This window comes from Amblyomma americanum, chromosome 10, assembly GCF_052857255.1.
Source record: "Amblyomma americanum isolate KBUSLIRL-KWMA chromosome 10, ASM5285725v1, whole genome shotgun sequence".
Taxonomy (NCBI): domain Eukaryota; kingdom Metazoa; phylum Arthropoda; class Arachnida; order Ixodida; family Ixodidae; genus Amblyomma; species Amblyomma americanum.
The window spans coordinates 4,732,497-4,752,439 of record NC_135506.1 but is presented as its reverse complement, the minus strand read 5'-3'; the positions used below and the strand labels follow the sequence as shown (position 1 = coordinate 4,752,439).

The window sequence follows — 19,943 nt, the reverse complement described above, 5'->3', positions numbered from 1 at the left end:
CACTGACATTGCACAGCACACAGGCGCCGTTTGCGTTTCACCTTCATATCGAAACTAAATGAAACGCTACCGCTACGCGTTCGCGGTGGGCATCTGAAACAAATATCAAAGAGCTCTGAACCTGAACCGCGTCTAGAAGGTTGAAAAGGGGGTAAAGGATCAGCGTAGTGAAGGCATATGGGCCTTGGAGATCGCCGACCGGTTTTTGAATCAAGTTCATTGAAATTCATTTGCAGGATTCGATCCCGTGACCGCGAAAAAACTACGCGCTCGATTTTGAAAAAAAAAAAAAAAATTGGGGGGAAGGAAATGGCGCAGGATCTAGCTGTCTCGCATATCGGCGGACACCTGAACCGCGCCGTAAGGGAAGGGATAAAGGAGGTACTAAGAGAAGAAAGGAAGAAAGAGGTGCCGTAGTAGAGGGCTCCGGAATAATTTCGACCGCCTGGGGATCTTTAACGTGCACTGACATCGCACAGCACACGGTCGCCTGGATTATCGCATGGATTGGATTATCACATGAGATTAATCTAACCCGACACACTACTTCCACCACCAGTCACATGAATCCATCCTCCATTTTGTGTTATGGGCCTACTCCCAAAATTTGGGGGATCCTTTGGAATATTTAGCGCAGTTCCTCCAAACGCCCAAGCTAACCTTACCAGTGGTTACAAGCAATCTGCCCTCTTCTCGCTCAGGGGACAGGTGGCGGCAGGAGAGACATGACTGGTGGCTCAAAAGCAGAGAGGTGACATAAGGTTAAAAGTGTAGGAAGACGTATTTAAAAAAAAAAGGCAAATTTTAATATCTTACAGCACAGTTCAACGAAAATAAAGAAAAAAATGCTGAGCATGGTGGCAACTGTCATTATCTCGTTTCAAAGGGGACGCTCCTACCTTCTATCCATCCATCTATCCATGACGTTCTATGTGCTTGCGTTGCTTGCGTCACGTTCTGCAGTGGCAAAAGCAATGCGAAAGTAGTCATGTTATGCGCGCTATCGATCTGTTTGTGTGCACCAGTGCCGAATGCCGACTGAGCTGCAAGACTTACAGAGTGTACTCGTCAAAGCAGCTCGTCACATTACAGTGACGCATTCCAAGACGCCGATACGAAATGGCGAACCCGGCGCAACCGTTCACCCCAGCTGTTGCCTGCGCGCCTGTAACCAAAGTCGAGATCAGCGTATCCTGTAGGTGGGTGCTGCTACATGCTAACGCAGGAGGCACGCCGGGCGAGCCTCCTTGCCGAAGAAGTAAATCGAAGAAGCTCTGGAAGTGCGTCCCTTCGATTATGTGTTGTCTGTGGTCAGAGCTCTACAGGTGATAGCTCGCTTCGCGCCGAGGGGGCAGGGCACAGGCCAGGCACGCCTTCCATCGTCCGTCGTCGTCTATGCGTTGTGCGTGAAATGCGGCTCGCCAAGCTCTCTCGTGTGACGTTGGTGTATGGCATGTGGAGGCCGCATGTTTGAGGTTTCGTGCGTGCACATGTCCACCGCGAAACTTCGTGGGGTTCTTGATATATTTCTGAAACGACGTCACGAATTCTGGCTACTGGCTGGCGCCTGCGCGAGTTTTTGTCGATGTGCGGCCCAGAAAATGGCAGGTCTTCTAAATGATGAACTTTCATTATCGCAGTTATAACTTGCATCTTCCACATGAGCTAGATATATAGGGGTTGATACATTTTACACACGTGGCCACATGGTGCAGTTCTGATGTGCATGCAGCGAGTTCTGTCTACATCCTTTCTGTCCTACCCTCTTAAAAAAAAAAATCATAATTTGGACACCAGGCACGCTTAGCGCGGTAACGGTGTATTTTTGCTCCAGGACATGAGTTTCATTGAAGGTCTCAAATGACACAACTAGTGTGCTCATTTTTCCACCTAGCATCAACGCCAAAAGCGTAATGTCGAGTCCAAAGGTATGGTCTCAAGCATGAGGCGGAGTTTCTTTTTACCTTGTTTATTGAGAAACTGCTGTGGGCTGAACGCATTTACATCCATTAATGGCATTCTAGTGCACGGTGTTATGGTTTTTATGACAAAAAAAAAGAACATCTTTTGAGTGCTCAAAATAAGAAAATAGCACTTTGTTCTGTCACACTCTTATGACTGCATTTTGCGCACTGAGTTGAATGATGGCATGCCTCCATCTTTCTCAGAATGGAAAACGGGATAAGTTTATCTTACTATTACAGACACCCACTGGAATACCTCATGCTACTCTGATTCACCTTTGTGAAGTTTCAGGACTGTGTGGAAGAGATCCTTTATACACTTCCCACTTTCTAAAATTAATGATGATGATGGTGATGGATTTGTTTGGTGCAAGGGCATCTGCAGCCGAAGAACGTGGAACACAGGGTTTATGGAGCTTCTGAAATCCTTTCAGGGCACTGAACTGTACTTCAAATGGTGACAGTGGCAGCTGACAACTCGTGTGGGTGTTGTGTGTATGGGGACTGAAATCTTCTATGTCATGGAACTGCACCACAAACGCTTCTCTTTAATTATTATTGAATGCATCGCCATGGTGAAACAATTGCCAGCAGATTTATTGCGAGGCTAATCTCACCCATAGGTAACAACTTCAACAAACAGCATAGAAATTTGTGTTGAATGGTGTCCAAACTGCATTGGGAAGATCATTTTTGGATAACGTCAAATTAGCCAGCTTAAGTACTGACTGTTCTCATCCCCCACTGGTGTGCAATACTCCTCCTTCCTTTCAGATATTATCGTTTATTCCCTGATTCACCTACAGTCATGTGAGCTATCTTGAACTGAATGACACGTGGTTCATCGGCAGAGATAGCAGACACAAATGATGGCGCTGACAATCCCTACTTTACCTACCGATTTGCAAGAAGCAATAGAACATATTTGATTGGAAGGTTCAGGTTTCCTTGAGAAAATAGCGTAACTAACATTTGCAGTGATTTGGTGCTGCTCCCAATGTATTGCATATATTTATTATTGTTTATTTATTATATATTTATTATTTATTATTGTTTAGAATTTTTTCCTTTGTTTCTCCTCCCAGACCATTCCTACCCTGGTTTGCTTTACACATATATGCTGGCAAATGTGTTGGATTTTTTTTTTGGACAGGAATTTTCATCACTGGATGTGAATGAGACATTGCAAGAGTGGCAGATCGGGCTAGTTGGTATTTTTCCATAATGCGATACAGCGCGAATAAAGACGGGGACGAAGCGAGACAAGACACCACAGCACTGACTTCAACTGAATTTTTATTGCGGAAATTAGATATTTATACAGGAAATGGATAGCGCTTCGTCCCCATCTTTATTCGCGCTGTATCGCATTATGGAATGAGACATTGTGGGCAAATATGGTCATTACTCAGCACTTTTTTGCTGATTTCTGTTTTGCAGACAGCTCAAGCAGAAAGATGTTTTCTCGAAGTCAGACCCCATGTGTGTCTTGTTTATGCGAGCCTGCGACACTGACAACTGGTGGGAGGTGAGTTAATTATAGGCCGGCAGTTTTCTTTCACCAGTGGGGAACCGCATTCTGTCCCAGCCTCTCCCTTCCCTTCTGTGGGAGCTTATCAGCATCCCACAAGAAGAAAGTATACAACAGTCGTATCTTGCCAGTGCCCAGCTATGGGGCAGAAACTTGGAGGCTGACAAAAAGAGTTGAACTTAAATTCAGGACAACACAGCGTGTTATGGAAAAGAATGCAATGGGTGTAACATTAAAAGAGACTGAAAAAGAGCACAGTGTGTCGGGGAACAAATGTGAGTTCATGATATCCTAGTTGAAATCAAGAAGAAGAAATATGCACGGGTAGCATATGTGTTGCAAAGGTAAGGTAACAGGTGGGAATTAAAGGTAATAGAATAGATTCTAAGAGAAGGCAAACATAGCAGGCGGTGGCAGAAAGTCAGGTAGGCAGATGTGATTAGAAACTTTATGGTGATAATGTGGTCGCAGTTTGCATAGGTCAGGGTTATCTGGAGGGAAATGGGAGATCTTTGTACTGCTGTGGGCGCAGTAAGGCTGGCGATGACGGATGAACCAAGTGGCTCATGTTCTTTCCAGGTCGGGCGCACAGAAATGGTGCGTGACTGCCACGACCCAGACTTTGTCACCAAGTTTCTGGTGGACTACTACTTCGAGGAGCGCCAGCAACTCTTGTTCAAAGTGTAAAAAGCTCAATTCTCTTCACATGTATTTGCCTACTGGATAGGAAATTACCCAACTCATTTTATCTTTTTCCATGGTACAGGTTTGATGTTGACAGCCAAAGCACAAAACTCCAAGATCATGTGAGTCCTTGTTGGGCATCTTGACAGGGCACTCAACTTTGCCAAATCTGCAGCTGCAGCTATGACACCCTTTGCCTTCCTCCTACATAAAGGAGAGACAGCGATGTGCCAATGCAACTGTACTGATCCCTGTCTGTACTGCAGGATTTCCTTGGCCAGGTGAACTGCACGTTGGGAGAGTTGGTTGCCTACCAGGGGAGGCAGGTCAAGCTGCAGCTGACGTGAGTGCGACTGCTTGCCCTAGTGCTTTGACTTCAAAAGTATGCTCCTAAAGAGACACTGAGGAAACCACTCCATCCAATGTTTGTTTTTAGTAAAAATCAATAAAATGTTATTGGCTTTGGTTATTTTTGTCAGGTAGCAAAAGGCATTTATTGCCAAGAAAATTGGTCTAAAAATTTTTCCGCCAGCTGATTCAAGCTTGTGACGTCAAGGCCGACACAGACTCTGTGATCACCGTAGAAACATGAATCCGAGTGTAACCTAGCCTCGGAGGTCAGTGAAAAAACTAATTTGATAGGAAAGATATCAGGTGTAGGCTGGAGCAAACAAGTGCTTATTTGTTGCTTTCTTTTCTTCAGATTAGCATGTTGATTATGTATCAGAAACAGGGGTATGCTTTGCTACTATGTACTCGTCTGGCTCTTTTCCTTTTACAGCATCAGCCTAGACTGGCTCTCCACTCCCCTCTAAATCTCGTGGTCATCTTTTGCAAGCTATGAGCCCATCACATTACAAGTTCATATGGCCCATTAGTTAACGGAATGCTTGTTGACTGCAGTCAACAGCAGTCAATAAAATTTATATTAAACTTTGCCAACACTGTCAGCGGGTTGTTTGTACATTTAAAACTCCTTGCAAATATGACTGGCAGTACATACAGCAACCCCCTCATCATCATCATCATGCAGAAACTTTTGCTACACACTGAACTTTTCCATCTGTTCTTGTGACCATGCCTTCCGCTTTTGCAAGTTCACTGCTGTGTTTGCGACATGTTGCATCAGAAAATTTAGCGTGCTATACTTACACTATGTTTATATTTATTGCAATATTTGTAATGCAAGCATGACTGCGTCATGTAGAATGCTTTGGACAACTTATGGGCTAGGGCTCTGTGAAACAGCAAGATGCACCTGCTACAATCATGTCACTGGCACTTCTCTGTATATATTTATGGACACCATTTATGAACACATATTTATGAACACCAGTTTGCATTGCCATACATTGGTAAATCACAGAGATGGAGCAGCTCAAGATTTGAGTGTGCGCTTATAAATTTGGCATAGGCTTATTGAAGTGATGTTTGAAATATCAAGAATTGAGTGGGAATAATGCAGTCAATGCATTTGGAAATCTAACAGTATTTGAATTGCCTTCTCATTAATCATTTGAACTACCTGTTCCTGTCTAACTATGCTCTGCTTGTGATTGCAGGGGACTCCCAGGCAACTGTGGCACCATCCTATGTGAGTCTCTTCAGGGAAGGCCTAGCATTCATGGCCATCGCACAGCTCACATGTCTTGCTTTCAGTGACCGTCGAGGAGGTGCTCGACTGCAAAGTAAGCCCCTGCAGAGTCAATTGCTAATGTGTGCTGGGTTAAGTGCAGTGTTCAATGGTGGGTGCTGTCTCAGTTGGGTATAGCTACATTAGACATAGAGTTGTGGTTTGTGATGCTTCAACTCTAGTCATTTTCAGAATGCTGTTTGTGTACATGATGTGTATTAACCCCTTCTACCACAAATCACTATCCAGCAGGAGAAAAATTTACAAATTTTCAGATATTTGTAATGAATGTGCCTGCATTTCACAGAAAAAAAAAATATTCAACTGTCCCTGATATATTGAAGTGTACAATTTTTGACAGGTTCTCATATGTTTACATTGTTACTCCACACTGTTTTTGGGGGTCTCATTTATAGTTGTTTTGACTCATTCCGGCCAGAACATATCTTTATACAAGCAATTTAATTTATTTAGTGCCTTTTAAAGTGATGATGTGCGCAGATCAAAGGAATGAGAACACACACTTCAGAGTCACATTGGCGCTTGCATGAAACATGGAGGCATCTATCTTAAAAGTAGTTTTCTGCATTGATTTCTTAACTGTGCTTGTGATGACTCTACTCAGCTTGTCATAAGTGTTTAAATTGTAAGCTTCTGTCATTTGTGGCTCATTAATTTAAATAACTTACTTTTTTGCAAGCTCAGTATTTCGCGAATTTGAGTAAACATGTGATATCGAAATATTTCACAAGTACTACGTAACTTTACGAAATAGAGGTGATAGGCCCCTTAGTGCTCCTTCTGCTCAAATTATTTGCAGGGCGAGTTTATTGAAAGGTCTACGTGATTTGCGGAAAATGCGAAATTTTTTTGGCAAAAATGCAGTCATTTTCAGTATATCCTGGCAATAAGCTAAACCAACACGAAACAAGTGTACACATATGATGACATCTTGACTGAAGGGGATATGTCTGAAATGCTTCGATTTAATAATCCACTGATTTTTAAGAGCAAAATTTAGTGAAGCAGAAGCGAATGACACTGATGCATTTGTCAGTTGATGCCAATTGCCTTTCATGCAATTGGTGGTTAAGCCATAGAGGAGTTCTACTGGGGGGTGCTTTCATTACAGTGTATGTACTGATGAAATCAGATTCTTTCTTTGTGAAGTAATAGATGGCACTAAGTTGCATTCCTTAAAGCACATTTTTCCTTTGTCATACCTGCACCCTTCCCAACACCCAGAGATCTTTCTGTGTCCCCCTGAACTGTTTTACCATTGACAGAAGCATACCCAGGTCTCTCCATAAAGGAGGGGGAGGTGGAATTTTGGTTGCAAGTAGCCACTAAGTTGCAGATTACTGGCTCCAGTGAGAGTTGTCCAGTGTAACTTGTCATGCAGTCCTGTCTCTCTTCAAGTTTTCTTAGATTCTTTGACTGCAAGAACCACAAAAACGTGTGATTAGCGTTGTAGACTGTCTGCTGTCAAAGCACAGTGGAATAGTAGCATCTTGTGATTATTACCGAATTTGAGTTGTCAATTACAATTCTCTGCTGGTTGGGCCTTTCACAGCGGGTGGTTGACATACAATGGCAAGGCAGAAAGCTGGACCGAAAGGACTGGTTTGGCAAGTCGGACCCTTTCCTGGAGTTCTATCGTGTCAGCGAGGACAACAGTTACACAGCGGTGTTCCGCACGGAAGTGGTCAAACGGAGCCTCAACCCGACCTGGCGTCCCTTCACAATCCAGATGCGGCAGCTGAGTGGCGGAGATGACGACCGCACCGTCCGCGTGGCCTGCTACGACTGGGACCATGATGGGAGGTGAGTGGCTGCTGCAGTGCCGCCTCATGTGCTACAATGCATTCTGAGTTGTTCTTGCAGTCACGACCTCATTGGGGAATTCCACACCAACGTGCGCACCCTATCCCAGGGACCAGGCCCAACAAACGAGTACGAGGTACGTGCCACATAACCATTAATTGCTAATTTGAACTTCTAGAAACTTAAATTTCAGGACAGACGGAGATAATGAGGTACGTAAACCATTGTGGAAAGATTTGAAAACCATTTGTGAAAGTGGGTGAGTTTCGAGAGAAACATATAGTATGAGATACATGGTGCATAAACCTCGTCACATGGTACAAGGTATGCTACGAGGTGTATAAGGCTGGAGAATAATGGAGCTTCAAGGTAAGCAAGGTGATTTAATATTTCACTTCAGTGATCATGCATTTTTTGTGCTGTGTAGAAATGGGTTCAATGTCAGTAGCTTGGCTGGTATAATTGGAAAATATAGTCGATCCCGGGTATATCTAGCCCAGATATATCGAATTATTGCTTATATCGAACACTCAGAAGTCCCCTTGAAAATTTAATGCAAAAGTACGGCACTATTGTTCGCGTTTATCGAACTCCCGTTAAGTGGAATATTCGATATATCGAACTGCGAGCTGCGTCCCTGCAGTTAGAGCTTCTCCTAACGGCGCTCCTTCAGTCACTTGTCGCGCACTGAGCCGGGTCGGTAGTGCGTTCGCGGACATCTGCTGACAGCGCTAGCTTAAAACCCTGTGACAAAGGGAAAGTGAGGTGTGGTTGTGAATGGCCTTCATTGTGGCACACTTACTACTTTCAACCTAACACCGCTGTGATGCGGGGAAGCTGACGTTCGGGGCAGCCGTCGTGCGGTGAAGCCAGCCTAGCTGACCAAAGGCTTGCGGCGGCTCTCGCATGGCTCGCTAAACTGCTGAAGGCAGTGCGGAAATCAACTGTACGTTAATTTTTATGCAGTATTATTTTGTTTATACTGCACTGGTGACACAATCCATTGCATCTTCGATGCGAAGCGAGCTAGGCCCAGCAGCACCTGCTCGGCCCTGTCGCTGCACGACACCAATTTAGCTGCAGGAAGTAAGGCCACTTGCACGGATGTGCCTTGTTTACGCTGCTAGGTTACAGTTAAGCTTATCTATTGCCTTGTTTTGTTCATCGAATTATTGGTATATATCGAAAATTACTCCCCGATCCCCTGTTAGACAAATCCGGGATCGACCGTCTGTAATCTGGGCTATGTTGAATGAAGTGAAGCTTGTTGATTTAATTGCTTTTCCCGCCTGCTGAAACAGACTGAGCGAGCAACCTTGTTGCTGTCTTTTATGGCACTTTTTCTACCTCTTCCTGACAAATGGCTCTTTATTCTGCTTCCGTACAGTGAATGTAGAAGGTGTTGATGCCTAGTACATTTTTGAACAAACAGAGAACTTTTTCACTGTTTTTGGACAGAAATTTAGTCGTGAGGTACACTTCGCTGTCACAGTGTACCCCCACATAACTTCGGTAATGGCAAGATATCTAGGAGCGTAAAATCCAGGCTGCCAGCATGCAAAGCAGCACAAGAGTTTTTTTGTAGCCATGAATGGTAATGCGCGACAAATCATTGTGCTGAGGAAGTTCGTTCCAACTGACAGATTTCCCCGCTATGGTTGGAGACCCACTCCACTGATTGTCATTAAGGGCATGGCATACAACATCTTTAGTCAGTTTTTCTCTATACTTTTTAGAACTGTTAGCTAAGTCAAAGTAGTGAAAATTTTCAGCCTGTGGAAAATTTGCTGTCATACAGGCATCCTCTATTGCAGCTTATCAACAAGAAGAAGCAGGCCAAGAAGAAAAGGTACAAAAACTCTGGCAAGGTGAGAGCTGTCCACTACGCCGAGAGCCTTTCATATGCACTGACACCCTTCACACATTATTCACAGGTGAAACTGGTGTCTTTCAAAATCCAGGAACAGGCCACTTTTCTCGACTACATTCGTGGTGGGTGAGTTGTCCTTAGCTCTGTACTGAGACCACGATTAACAGTGCATGCATGCTTATAGGGCCATAGAATCAATTTCTACTGACAACAAAAATTGGATGAAGTTGTCCTGTGGGTCCCTTTAATATGCACATGTTTTGGGCTGTGGTGGCTGTAGGATGCAGATGCACTTCACGGTGGCCGTGGACTTCACGGCCTCCAACGGTGACCCCCGTGACCCTGCCTCCTTGCACTTCCTGGACCCAGTGCATCCCAATGCGTACGCAACGGCCATCCGGGCAGTGGGAGAGGTGGTGCAGGAATATGACTCAGACAAGATGTTTCCTGCATTGGGTTTTGGAGCACGGCTGCCACCTGATGGCCGTGTGTCGCACGAGTTTTTCCTGAATGGAAGTGCGACGGATCCGTATTGTGCGGGCATCCAGGGTGTCCTGGAGGCCTACCAGAGGACCCTCCAGTCGGTCCAGCTGTATGGCCCCACCAACTTTTCGCCAGTCATCAACCATGTTGCAAAGTGAGCCATAGCTTTTTGTAGCGATAGCTACAGTACGGTAGCATATCGAGTCTTCAGTGTGGTGGCACCACTGTGGCGGCGCGCAACCCTGTGGCTGCGCCGCCACGTTGTCACATGGTTGGTCACGTGGTGCGGAGCAGCTGCCGGCAGTGCGGCACTGTGGCTGATCACATGGTTTGTCAAGTGGTTGGTCACGTGACCAAGTTACGCTCGGACAGCTGTAGCTATCGCATCACTCCAGGTTTAACCAGAGCTAAACCTCCGCCAATTTTTCTTCTTTTGAGAAATGGCTTTGAAAAGGGCGGTGTATTTGCAGTTATATTGGCAGAATAGGTGCATTCACCACTGATAGGTGGCACTGTAGTGCCACTGTACAAATTACTGGCACAATTGAAATGTCACGTATTGGTGGGAAATGTATCTATCTTAGCAGTAAAGTTCTTAAAAAAAACAATAAAAATTCTCGGGTCTTTCCATTTCTCTGAAGACCGCATCATACTACCGTCTATGCTTTTCGAATTATTGACTTTTTCTGCCAGTAATGCTTTTTGACAGAAAAACTTTTCTGATCACCTGGTATATAGTAAGGTCTTTATGGTATTAATATAGCGACGTTTGAGCCAGGCACTTGAGCAGAAGTGGTGAAATGCCAGGAGGTATGTTTCAGAAGTCTCAAGATTGTTTATGTGACCTTGGGTGATTGACATATCTTAAAGGTTGGGATTTATTTGAGGGTACAAAAAAAAGCACAGTTTGCATTCTTAACTGGCTCAGGGATATGTACCAATGACTATTTAGAAATTACAACACCTAAAATGGTAATATAATGGCAGTCGAATGCTGCTATCAGTATGCCGGCGTTTCCATGCTTAGACCAAGTCCCACGTGCCAAGCTTGGCGAGTTGAAATTTACTCAGACTATTGGTTTCTTTTTCTGCAATCATGAAGCAGAAAGCATCTCATGTAATGGAAACGCATTCTAAGAAAGGCAGGCTCTAGACCGTGGTTTCTCAGACTGGGTTTCATGGAACTGTTGGGTTCCTTGGAGTGGTTTCAGCACCTAAGTCTATACAGGCCTCTACTCTCATCTTTCCTTTTACAGACTTCAATTAATTTTTATAGGAGTGTAGACACCTAATTTTAGCAGCCTGTTCTCTTAACATTAGAATACATGGATCACCATATGGTGTTCACCTTCAACCGCTAAATAATTTATAATTGAATTCCTTTCCTCATGCTGTTCTGGTTTTGGTTTCACCAACTAAATGATGGCTGCGACATCAAAGGTGGGTTTAGATCACGTGAGACATGAAAAAACGTGCAGTACAATTATTGATTTGCATTTGTTGTCATTTCAGCTCTTGAAGCAGGCTGGATTATACATTGTAGTGAATTAAAACGAATTAAAGCTAATGTCTGTTGCAATTTTACAAAGAAGAAAACTCATGCAAGCAAAACTTTGATGTCTTTACCCCTTCAGCTTTAATTAAGACTTTAATTTCTTGCACAGACTTTAAAACTGTTTCTCCATACAGCCAGTCGTCATTCATTGAATTTGGCCATTTTTTGAGTGGCTGTGTGCATACATGCTCTTATGTGCATGTACATATGTCAGGTGAGGAGAGATGGAAGCCAAGACATGCATGGTTCCTGAGCACCTTTCGAAAGCTGCTGTGGTTCCCTGAGGCTAAAAATATTGAGAACCATTGCATTGAGCTGTTGCCAAACTGCTGGTGTGAACTTGTCAGTTCGAGGCATGGAATGACTCAGGCAGAGGCTTAAATGCTGCAAGAAGCAAGAGAAAGTGAGAATTTGAGCATGAATGGCATTCTGCATTCTTGCCTCCAGGTTTGCAAGCACATACCGTGACGGCAGCAGCTATTTTGTGCTGCTCATCATCACGGATGGTGTCATCAGCGACATGCCACAGACAATGGAGGCCATTGTGCAGGCCTCCATCCTGCCCATGTCCATCATCATCGTAGGTGTGGGCAATGCGGACTTCTCAGGTGAGAGATGCACATGCTAACGTCAGAGCCTCATCCTCTATACGACAAATGTGGGCACTATGATTCCGTTGTGCATGCTAATTCGTTGGGTGTGATGGACATGAGAGCAACCAGAGAGTGTTCGAGCGGTGCATTCCTCTTCATTCTCAACTGTTCCTTGCACCTGATTTCCTGATTTCATTGTCTTAGCTACCCAGTCAATGTCGGCGGTCAGGCTGACAGAGAAGCGCTGAAATTTGGGCATGCAAAAAGTGACGAGAGGAGAGGGAAAGGTGTGAAGACGCTGAAATTCAAATTTTGACTATAGGTAACTCACTTCTACAAAATCCATTAAAAAAAATTCTTGCTGGAGGATATTCATAAAGCAGAACATCCCAGGAATACCGCACCTTTATTAAGAGCCCTTTCAGAGCCCCTTTAAAAACCCCCAGGAGTTGCCTTTTAAGCAGTTCTTTGTTTTCTCTAGAGCTGTGCTTTGGGCTAAATGCCATGAAAGAAACCATTTCTCTAGATATGTGTGAGTGTAGGCACCCTGTGATAACTCTTTTGTCAGATTTACTCAACAAAAGAACGGCAACTGGAAGAGACCTTCTCCATAGTTCAAGCATCGTTTCAAAGCCACTCGCGGTGATTGCGGAAGCTACAAAAAGCCGAGCTCAAATGCCAGTTTGGTTGGCTTCTCTGCACAGCACCACAGCTCGCGGTGGCAGCAGTAAAAACTCCAGCCAGGTTGGCTTCCTCGCATCAAAGAAATGTCGCGTAAAAAATCGGACACCAGAACAAAAGCTGTCACCATTTTCCCCGTTTCTCATCCGTGACAGTCGATGTGAGCAGAGGATGGTTGCTGGAAAGTTACAACAACCGACCATGTCGTTGGTTCCGGTGTACTATCGACGGGTGCGAGAGATGTAAACGGGTGCCGACCACTTGGCTACCAGCTGTTTTCCCCGATATATCTTCTACGGTGCTGTTGGCAAATGTGAGATAAAGCGTGAATCGTGGTGCTAATGCTTGCCACACTATCATCAGCCACCCGTGTAGCGAGACAAAGCCTGCCACCTGACGTCCGAGTGGGCACAGCCTGGTGCTCGGCAGTTTCGATATATCCGTTTTATGACAGAGCGCATTCGATATATAAAATAAGAAATGCATTTGTTTTTTAAAAATACTGAGGAACAGTTTGATATAATCAGTAATTTGTAATATCCATGTTCGTTATAACTATGTTTGACTGTACTTTATTGGGAAAAAGAACTATTACTACATACAGTAGACACCTATTATGGGACGTTTAGAGCAATTGGGAGGTGGTGTAGTGGGATGTAGAGTAAGGTAGTGTGTAGTGATACATCCGGTAGTGCTAAACATGAACTTCATATTGAACCTGAGATAGTCTGACCTGCGTGCTGCCCTTCAGCCTGTCGCTTCTCCTAGTGCTGCTGCTGCTGCTTCTGCTTGCCTCTCAAATTTTCCACTGCTCTGTGTTATCTTTTATCTTTCACTGCACTTTTATTGCAATGATTTCACTGGAACATTGCTGCAATATTTCTGCAACATTGCCTTTTATGTCCGTACCTTTTCACTGCAACATCACCTTTGTATCTGGTTGGTTTTCCAGCCATGGAAACCCTGGACGGTGACGTGAGGCAGTTGAGCTCGGGTGGCCGCACAGCCGAGCGCGACATCGTGCAGTTTGTGCCCTTCCGCAAGTTCCTCCAGGGCGCGGGCACCTGGCAAAGTAGGCAGATGCAGCTTGCCAAGGAGGTGCTGGCTGAAATCCCCGGCCAAGTTGTTGCTTATATGTCCAAGCACAACATCAAGCCTGGGCCTATCCCTGTTACTATAGGCCCACATTGAACATGCATGTGCATCAGCATGCATGCCCAGTTTGTGAATGTGTTGTACGACCAACTGCATACTGCTTAACATTGATATACATTTACCTCCTACCTGTCGACCACTTTCTTGCTCCACTGGCAGGATCCTCAAAGCTGCTTTTCTTTTGCAACAAGAAGCAAGAGACCCAAGAATTCAGAATATATATTCATAATTAGGAAAAACACTGCACTAAGTAGACAAGCAGGATGCAGTAGTGATTCAAAATAGTAGTTGAGACTCATGATTCCTCATGACTCATGTCAACCAACTGAGTCATCGATAGAGCCCTTAAGATGTAGCACTCCAAAGAGACAGGCAGGAAACAGCTTGAGTTCAATACTGCTAACTTGAGGGGGTCATTAGTCAGCACGTAGCTGTGTGTCAACACCTTGTGTGGTGTGTCCTCTTGATGTGTTGTTTCCTTTTCACTGTTTTTGTACTGTTGACTGTTTTACGATAAGTTTATTGACCGATGCCATGGTAATGTGGTGCTCTGCTTGATGCAGTGCAAGATTTTTGCACTTGGTCATGTTACGCTTTGTTTTGGTGCTCAGTTCTCTGCTTGGCAGCAAAAGTGTCCGTATCACTTCTGTGGGCTTGGACACAATGCATAGTCAGTCATGCATTTTGGAACACAGTGCTGCCCATGCAGGGCCCCCAACCACAAGATATACATCGTATGTCCAATGTCCATCCTTTTCAGATATCAGTACAGCTGAACCCACAGGACGAGCACTGTGGATTGCACTGTGTACCAAGGTGCATTCATACCAACGCTCTTTAACTATTCTTCTTTGTCGTGCCCTGGAAGGGCTGCCAATATAGATTGTTCATGTGTTGTGTCCTTTTCGTTAGTGTCACAGTTTGTGGAGTTTTACTTTGTAGCTTGTTTTACTGTCTGGCCACAACCAAATCATTGCACAATATTGCATCTCTGATGAGAGGAAGTCATCTCGTTCACTGACTTCTTCTGCTAGCCGGCCTGCTTTTAGGCCTTCTTACTGCCATTTCTCCTTGACCATTACAGGTCAGGAGACATTTTAAATGACAATTTTTAAATTCTTTGTGCTAGCAGGCACTGCCTTGATCTTTATTCTTTGCTTGTCATGAGCCTGCTTCGCTCATTGCATATTGGTTTTATTCCAGGCATGTGTAGACATACATTATTGCCTTTTTTACCGACAGGCTACAACCAGTGCATTACAACGCAAAACAAAACAAAAAAATGTGTGCAAACTGAAACAAACATAATGCAAGAACAACACACTGCAAGGCAGCAAACATTCAGCTAAACAGTTGCAAATGCAAAATTTTAGCCACTCCACTGATAGTTCCTCTTATAAACTTGCTTGGCAAGTATTTGGCCCTTTAAAGTTTTGGCACCACAGTGTGTTGCAAGAAAGAAACAGTTTACTTTGCTTTTGATGTCTGAGGTCAGTTTACATCCATGGTTTATCTTTAATTAAGGCACTGGTGCCATTTACAGTGATGAATGCTTTGACAACGTTGTAAACACAGGGATATGCACGGGATAATGTGCATGTTCCTTAGCATTGGTGTACCAACTAGCACCATCTAGTCATCTGCTCAGTTTTAATATTGTGGGCCTTCAGAAATGTAGTATTTCCAGCTTTTTTTTTTTTTTCCACTGAAATTGCTTCATTAGCACATTGCACTTGACTTTTACGACGTTGATGGCTGCCTTTTATCACTGTCAAACTGATGGCCTCATGCTTGGAAGAAATTTATAGCCGTTTTGAAAAGGGAACAATGGGCCTAGTTCAAACTACAGCATCCACTAATATTCCTGCATGTCGTTTTGGCTGAGGTGCTCCAAAAGTTTGGTCAGTCGCTCTGTTATATTTGCAAGTAGACAGCACATACTGAGGCTTAGCTAATTAATGTGGAGTGACTGAGTAGTTGTTTTGCTTTTGAAAGATTTGAGTCTGCAGAAGTTCACATCTCTGAGTGCAAACTGTTTGTCTATTAGAGTGGAGTCACTAGACCTGAGGGATGAATTGTTGGTACACCTCTGTAGAAATTTTTACTCTCCTTGCAAATGGAACTTTGTAAGAGACAGCAAAGAGATGAGCAAGAACAAACTGTTAGTGTTAGTCTTCTGAAACCAAACTCTCAGAACATGCAGGCAAAGGTGGAGAAACAGTGACACGTCATGTCATGCATTAAAACCATATTGCCGTTTTATAAAAAGTTGGCAGATAAGTAAAATGGAGAATATGAATGCTGTGAGGTCATCAGAGTAACATTGTGGCTCATCACTCTAGTGCTGTTGAGCAAACAGATTCTTGAAGCTGCATGTAAATTATCTTTTATGTTGCATTTAAGTTACTATATAAACTTACGTAAGGGCTGCACTGTTTTTTTTAAATTCGGGTGTGAGCTTTGAAGGTGCGGTCCATACCTCGATTTAAAGAAAACATATAGCAATGTTTTTTGTCTTTTAGCTGGCCAAAATGGGGTGTGGCCCTTACACAAGATTATACGGCATGCATAGTTAGAGTGGTAGTTGTTATACCTGGATGTACAGCATTTGTACACGCAGTGTGACCAGAAATGATGCTGTTCTTTTCACTGCGGTTGAACCAGGTGCTGGCTTGTTTACATGCAAATGTATATATACTATATTATAAGTCGCTGAAGCTGCATAACATGTTACATGGGCGCCAATGACATGATAATACCTGTGGGGGGCATGTCCTAATGTCACATTTATGAAATGCCTGTATTTTCATTCCACAGCACTTTATTTTGCAATATGCAAGGTTCGTCTGAGAAGCATCTGAGCAATTTTAATATCTGCACAACATCTCACTTACAGTACGCTTGGAGAACGCTGCAGTGTGCTTCAGGAACTGGTGGGAACGATGGGCTAGGTGTATGAGCCCCAAAATGGAGTACTCTGAAGGGGAGTGCACAGTCACTGCTCAAGGGTGTCAGCTTTTCAAGACAGACGAGCGTTGAACACATTCTTGTATACTTTCTCGAATACTTGTGCAGTTTTCTGTGCAGTTTTTTCTTTCTTTTATGCATTGTCTTACTGTGAGGCATTCTGATGTCTGGAAAACCTAATAACTGCGTTCTGAGTTATTGTGCATTGCCTTCAACAATCTAGTTAATGCTGTGAACCGAAGAAGCGCCAACACAGATGAACACAAAAGTGACACAGACAAGCACTTGTCTTGTCACATTCTCGTGTTCATCTGTGTTAGTGCTTTCTTCGGTCTGTGTCATGCACCAACTAGCCCAGCAAAAAGTTGTTCTTGAGTTACTGCTACTGTGTTTTGTCTCTTAATTATGACTTCACGTGAATTAATAAGCATAAGGCATTAGGGGATAGGGTACGTGAAAATGTTTGCGAGACTCGTCATTTTCACTTGGGAAGGTCTCTCTTTTTTTGGATTTAGGAAATTAGTTCAGAAAAAGTCTGCTTTTCAGTAATAACGCTGCATTTGGGCTTTTTGTACTGTTGCAGAAAATTTCATACAAGTTTCCTGCATCTGCACTTTCAGTTTATAAATATCTACCACTGTGTTAGTGTCACAACTTGTGAACCATACTTGAGCACAGCAAGCACATTCTAATTAAACAGGGTTGGGAGTCACCTATAACTGACTTAAGTGTGATACGATGGCGTGAGTTCTCTACCATGCATGATCTAATGCTCACACCAATCCTGGCTTTTTGGCCTGATGAAAAAAAACTGCAAAGCTATGTACCAGTATATGAATTTTGTCAAGTAGTACATTGTGTTGCTGTATTCATCTTTAAATACCACTCCAGGGAACTGTGGGCACTGGAGGTATATAATAATTGTTTTCCATGATATATTATTTTGCTGATTATCACAGGGATGAAAGTTTACATTGTTGAACATTGTCGTTTACATTAGTGACTATAGTTTTTTGCCTCTGCATCTCAGTAGCATTGCAGTTTTCTTATTACTTCAACAGAGGTTCATTGTGTAACTTTTACAAAGTTTTGTACATGTAAATGCTAAACTTGACAACACTGCCTTTTGTACTCATACTGCATGAACAAAAAGGTGCACAAATGGCTGTTTTTCTCGTGCATCACATTTAAAAATTGCTAACATGGCATATATATACAGGCTGGCTGCTTTCATACCGGATATGCATAATAGTAATTTCTGAGGCCGGGATTATTATGTTACATTAGAAATTGTGTGGTTGTGAAATGCTCAATTCTTTTATGAGCCAGATAACAAACATAAGTAGGGAGTCACTCTTTCTCTGAAGGCACATTTTGAACTCCTGCATGTCAGCAATATTCACTTGTTGTGAGCTAGCCTTCGCAGGTAACTTTCTCAAAGTGTTTTTAATGCGGCAGGGAAAGATCTGGTATTTTTAATGCTGCCTGATCAGCTTCATGCATCGGTATGCCACTATTTATACATGAAGCAAAGAGGAAGATTTGTTGCAGCTGGTAAGATTTTGAAATTCATTTATATAGATAGTTTCAGTTCTTGCTGGAATGAATTCATACCTTGAGAACAAAATACCACTTGCCTTAAACAGTGGCAGAGGCGTATTTACGAAGTAGTCATTCCAGGTGCCCTGGAACTCTTTTTAATAACACATTAGGTAGTACCATAGATCATTTTACCAGGTTCTTTGAATGAGTTGGTTTCATTATTGTGAGGAACCTGGCTCAAGTTTCTTAGGTTGACAGTTTTGGGCAGCTAGCCACATAGCAGTTTTTCTTTGATGTACAAAATCGTGGTCTGGAATGCGTAGCAAGTGCAATGACTGGCTGTAGCTGCCACGAACTCACTTCAGTCGAGCATATAAATTCACTCAGTACTTAAGAGTGTTGGAGAAAATAATAGTGATTGAATCCTTATTTGGAGACAAGGGCTAGAATAATTATGGGGTAGTCGCATCTCTTGAATTCTATTTTGTTTTGCTTGGCTCTCTAGAATGCTCTGCCTGTTTTCAAGTTTGTTATCAACCACTGCTGTTTCTTGGGGCAAACCTTTCTTTGAGGTAAAGCTTTATGCATCACATTTCATCCTGTGCAGTGTGCTTGGCATGTTGCAGAAAGCTGATCTGCTGACTGTTGCCTAATGGAATCCTTTACCCATGGCTTTCCTGTTTGAGCAGTTGCAGTGGCATGCCTGCTTCTTGTGCCAATAGTGTTTAATGTTCTCAGCCAAAGTTTTCTGCGGAGTTTATACCTTGCGGCATCAACACACATCTGCCCACTGTTTGGTACGTCCTTCTTTGTACCACTTTATACCTGCGTCCATCAGCATCTTTGTGCTGACAGCAGTGCTTGAGAGAGGCAGTTCAGATTTCACATATGTGGTGTTGTCTTTTTAGTCTCTTGCTGGCTCCTCTCAAGATGCTTTTTTTATTGTCCACCACCTGTGCTAGAACTTCTGTGAAGATTTTTGTACCTTGTGGTGTATTGCACAGCACATTGAAACAAATAAAGCGCACAAATGTTTTACCTTTGACATTGTGGTGCGGTTATTTACTAGTTAGAGCCAGTTGAAAAGTCTTCATTTAATTGATTGACTGAGAAAATTATTTAAATTAACCACTCCTTTTTCTGTACCTTAGGTAACCACGTCTATTGTTGCTGTGCTGACTTGTTATAGTGTGGGTTCTTTGACCGCTAAAGCAGCGACTGAAACACTCATGAGTGTTGCCTCTGTTCATAGACTTCATATGACATATATATAATGCATGTCTCCTGCTGTCTAGGTCATGTAATGAACGTTATTTTCTTGGTTTAATTTTCCATTTTGCCTTATTAATTACAAACTAATCAGAAATCACCACAGTCCACTTCCTTGACCTTCATTTTTTTCACACCACAGTTTCTTGCATTATGAACCTGTAATCAGTTCTTACCCATTTTTCAACTTTC

General features: G+C 43.3%; 1 protein-coding gene across 1 annotated transcript; it reads left to right on the top strand.

The window, feature by feature from the left end:
* Nucleotides 1-922: 922 nt before the first annotated feature.
* Nucleotides 923-19,527, top strand: LOC144107439 (copine-8-like). The gene is made up of 14 exons (XM_077640433.1): nucleotides 923-1,199; nucleotides 3,405-3,492; nucleotides 4,075-4,178; nucleotides 4,262-4,301; nucleotides 4,446-4,522; nucleotides 5,742-5,773; nucleotides 5,839-5,867; nucleotides 7,386-7,636; nucleotides 7,697-7,772; nucleotides 9,451-9,504; nucleotides 9,571-9,632; nucleotides 9,787-10,143; nucleotides 11,992-12,152; nucleotides 13,771-19,527. The coding sequence occupies exons 1-14, from the start codon at nucleotides 1,120-1,122 to the stop codon at nucleotides 14,007-14,009; spliced, it is 1,650 nt and encodes a 549-aa protein (XP_077496559.1). The 5' UTR covers nucleotides 923-1,119; the 3' UTR covers nucleotides 14,010-19,527.
* Nucleotides 19,528-19,943: the final 416 nt, after the last annotated feature.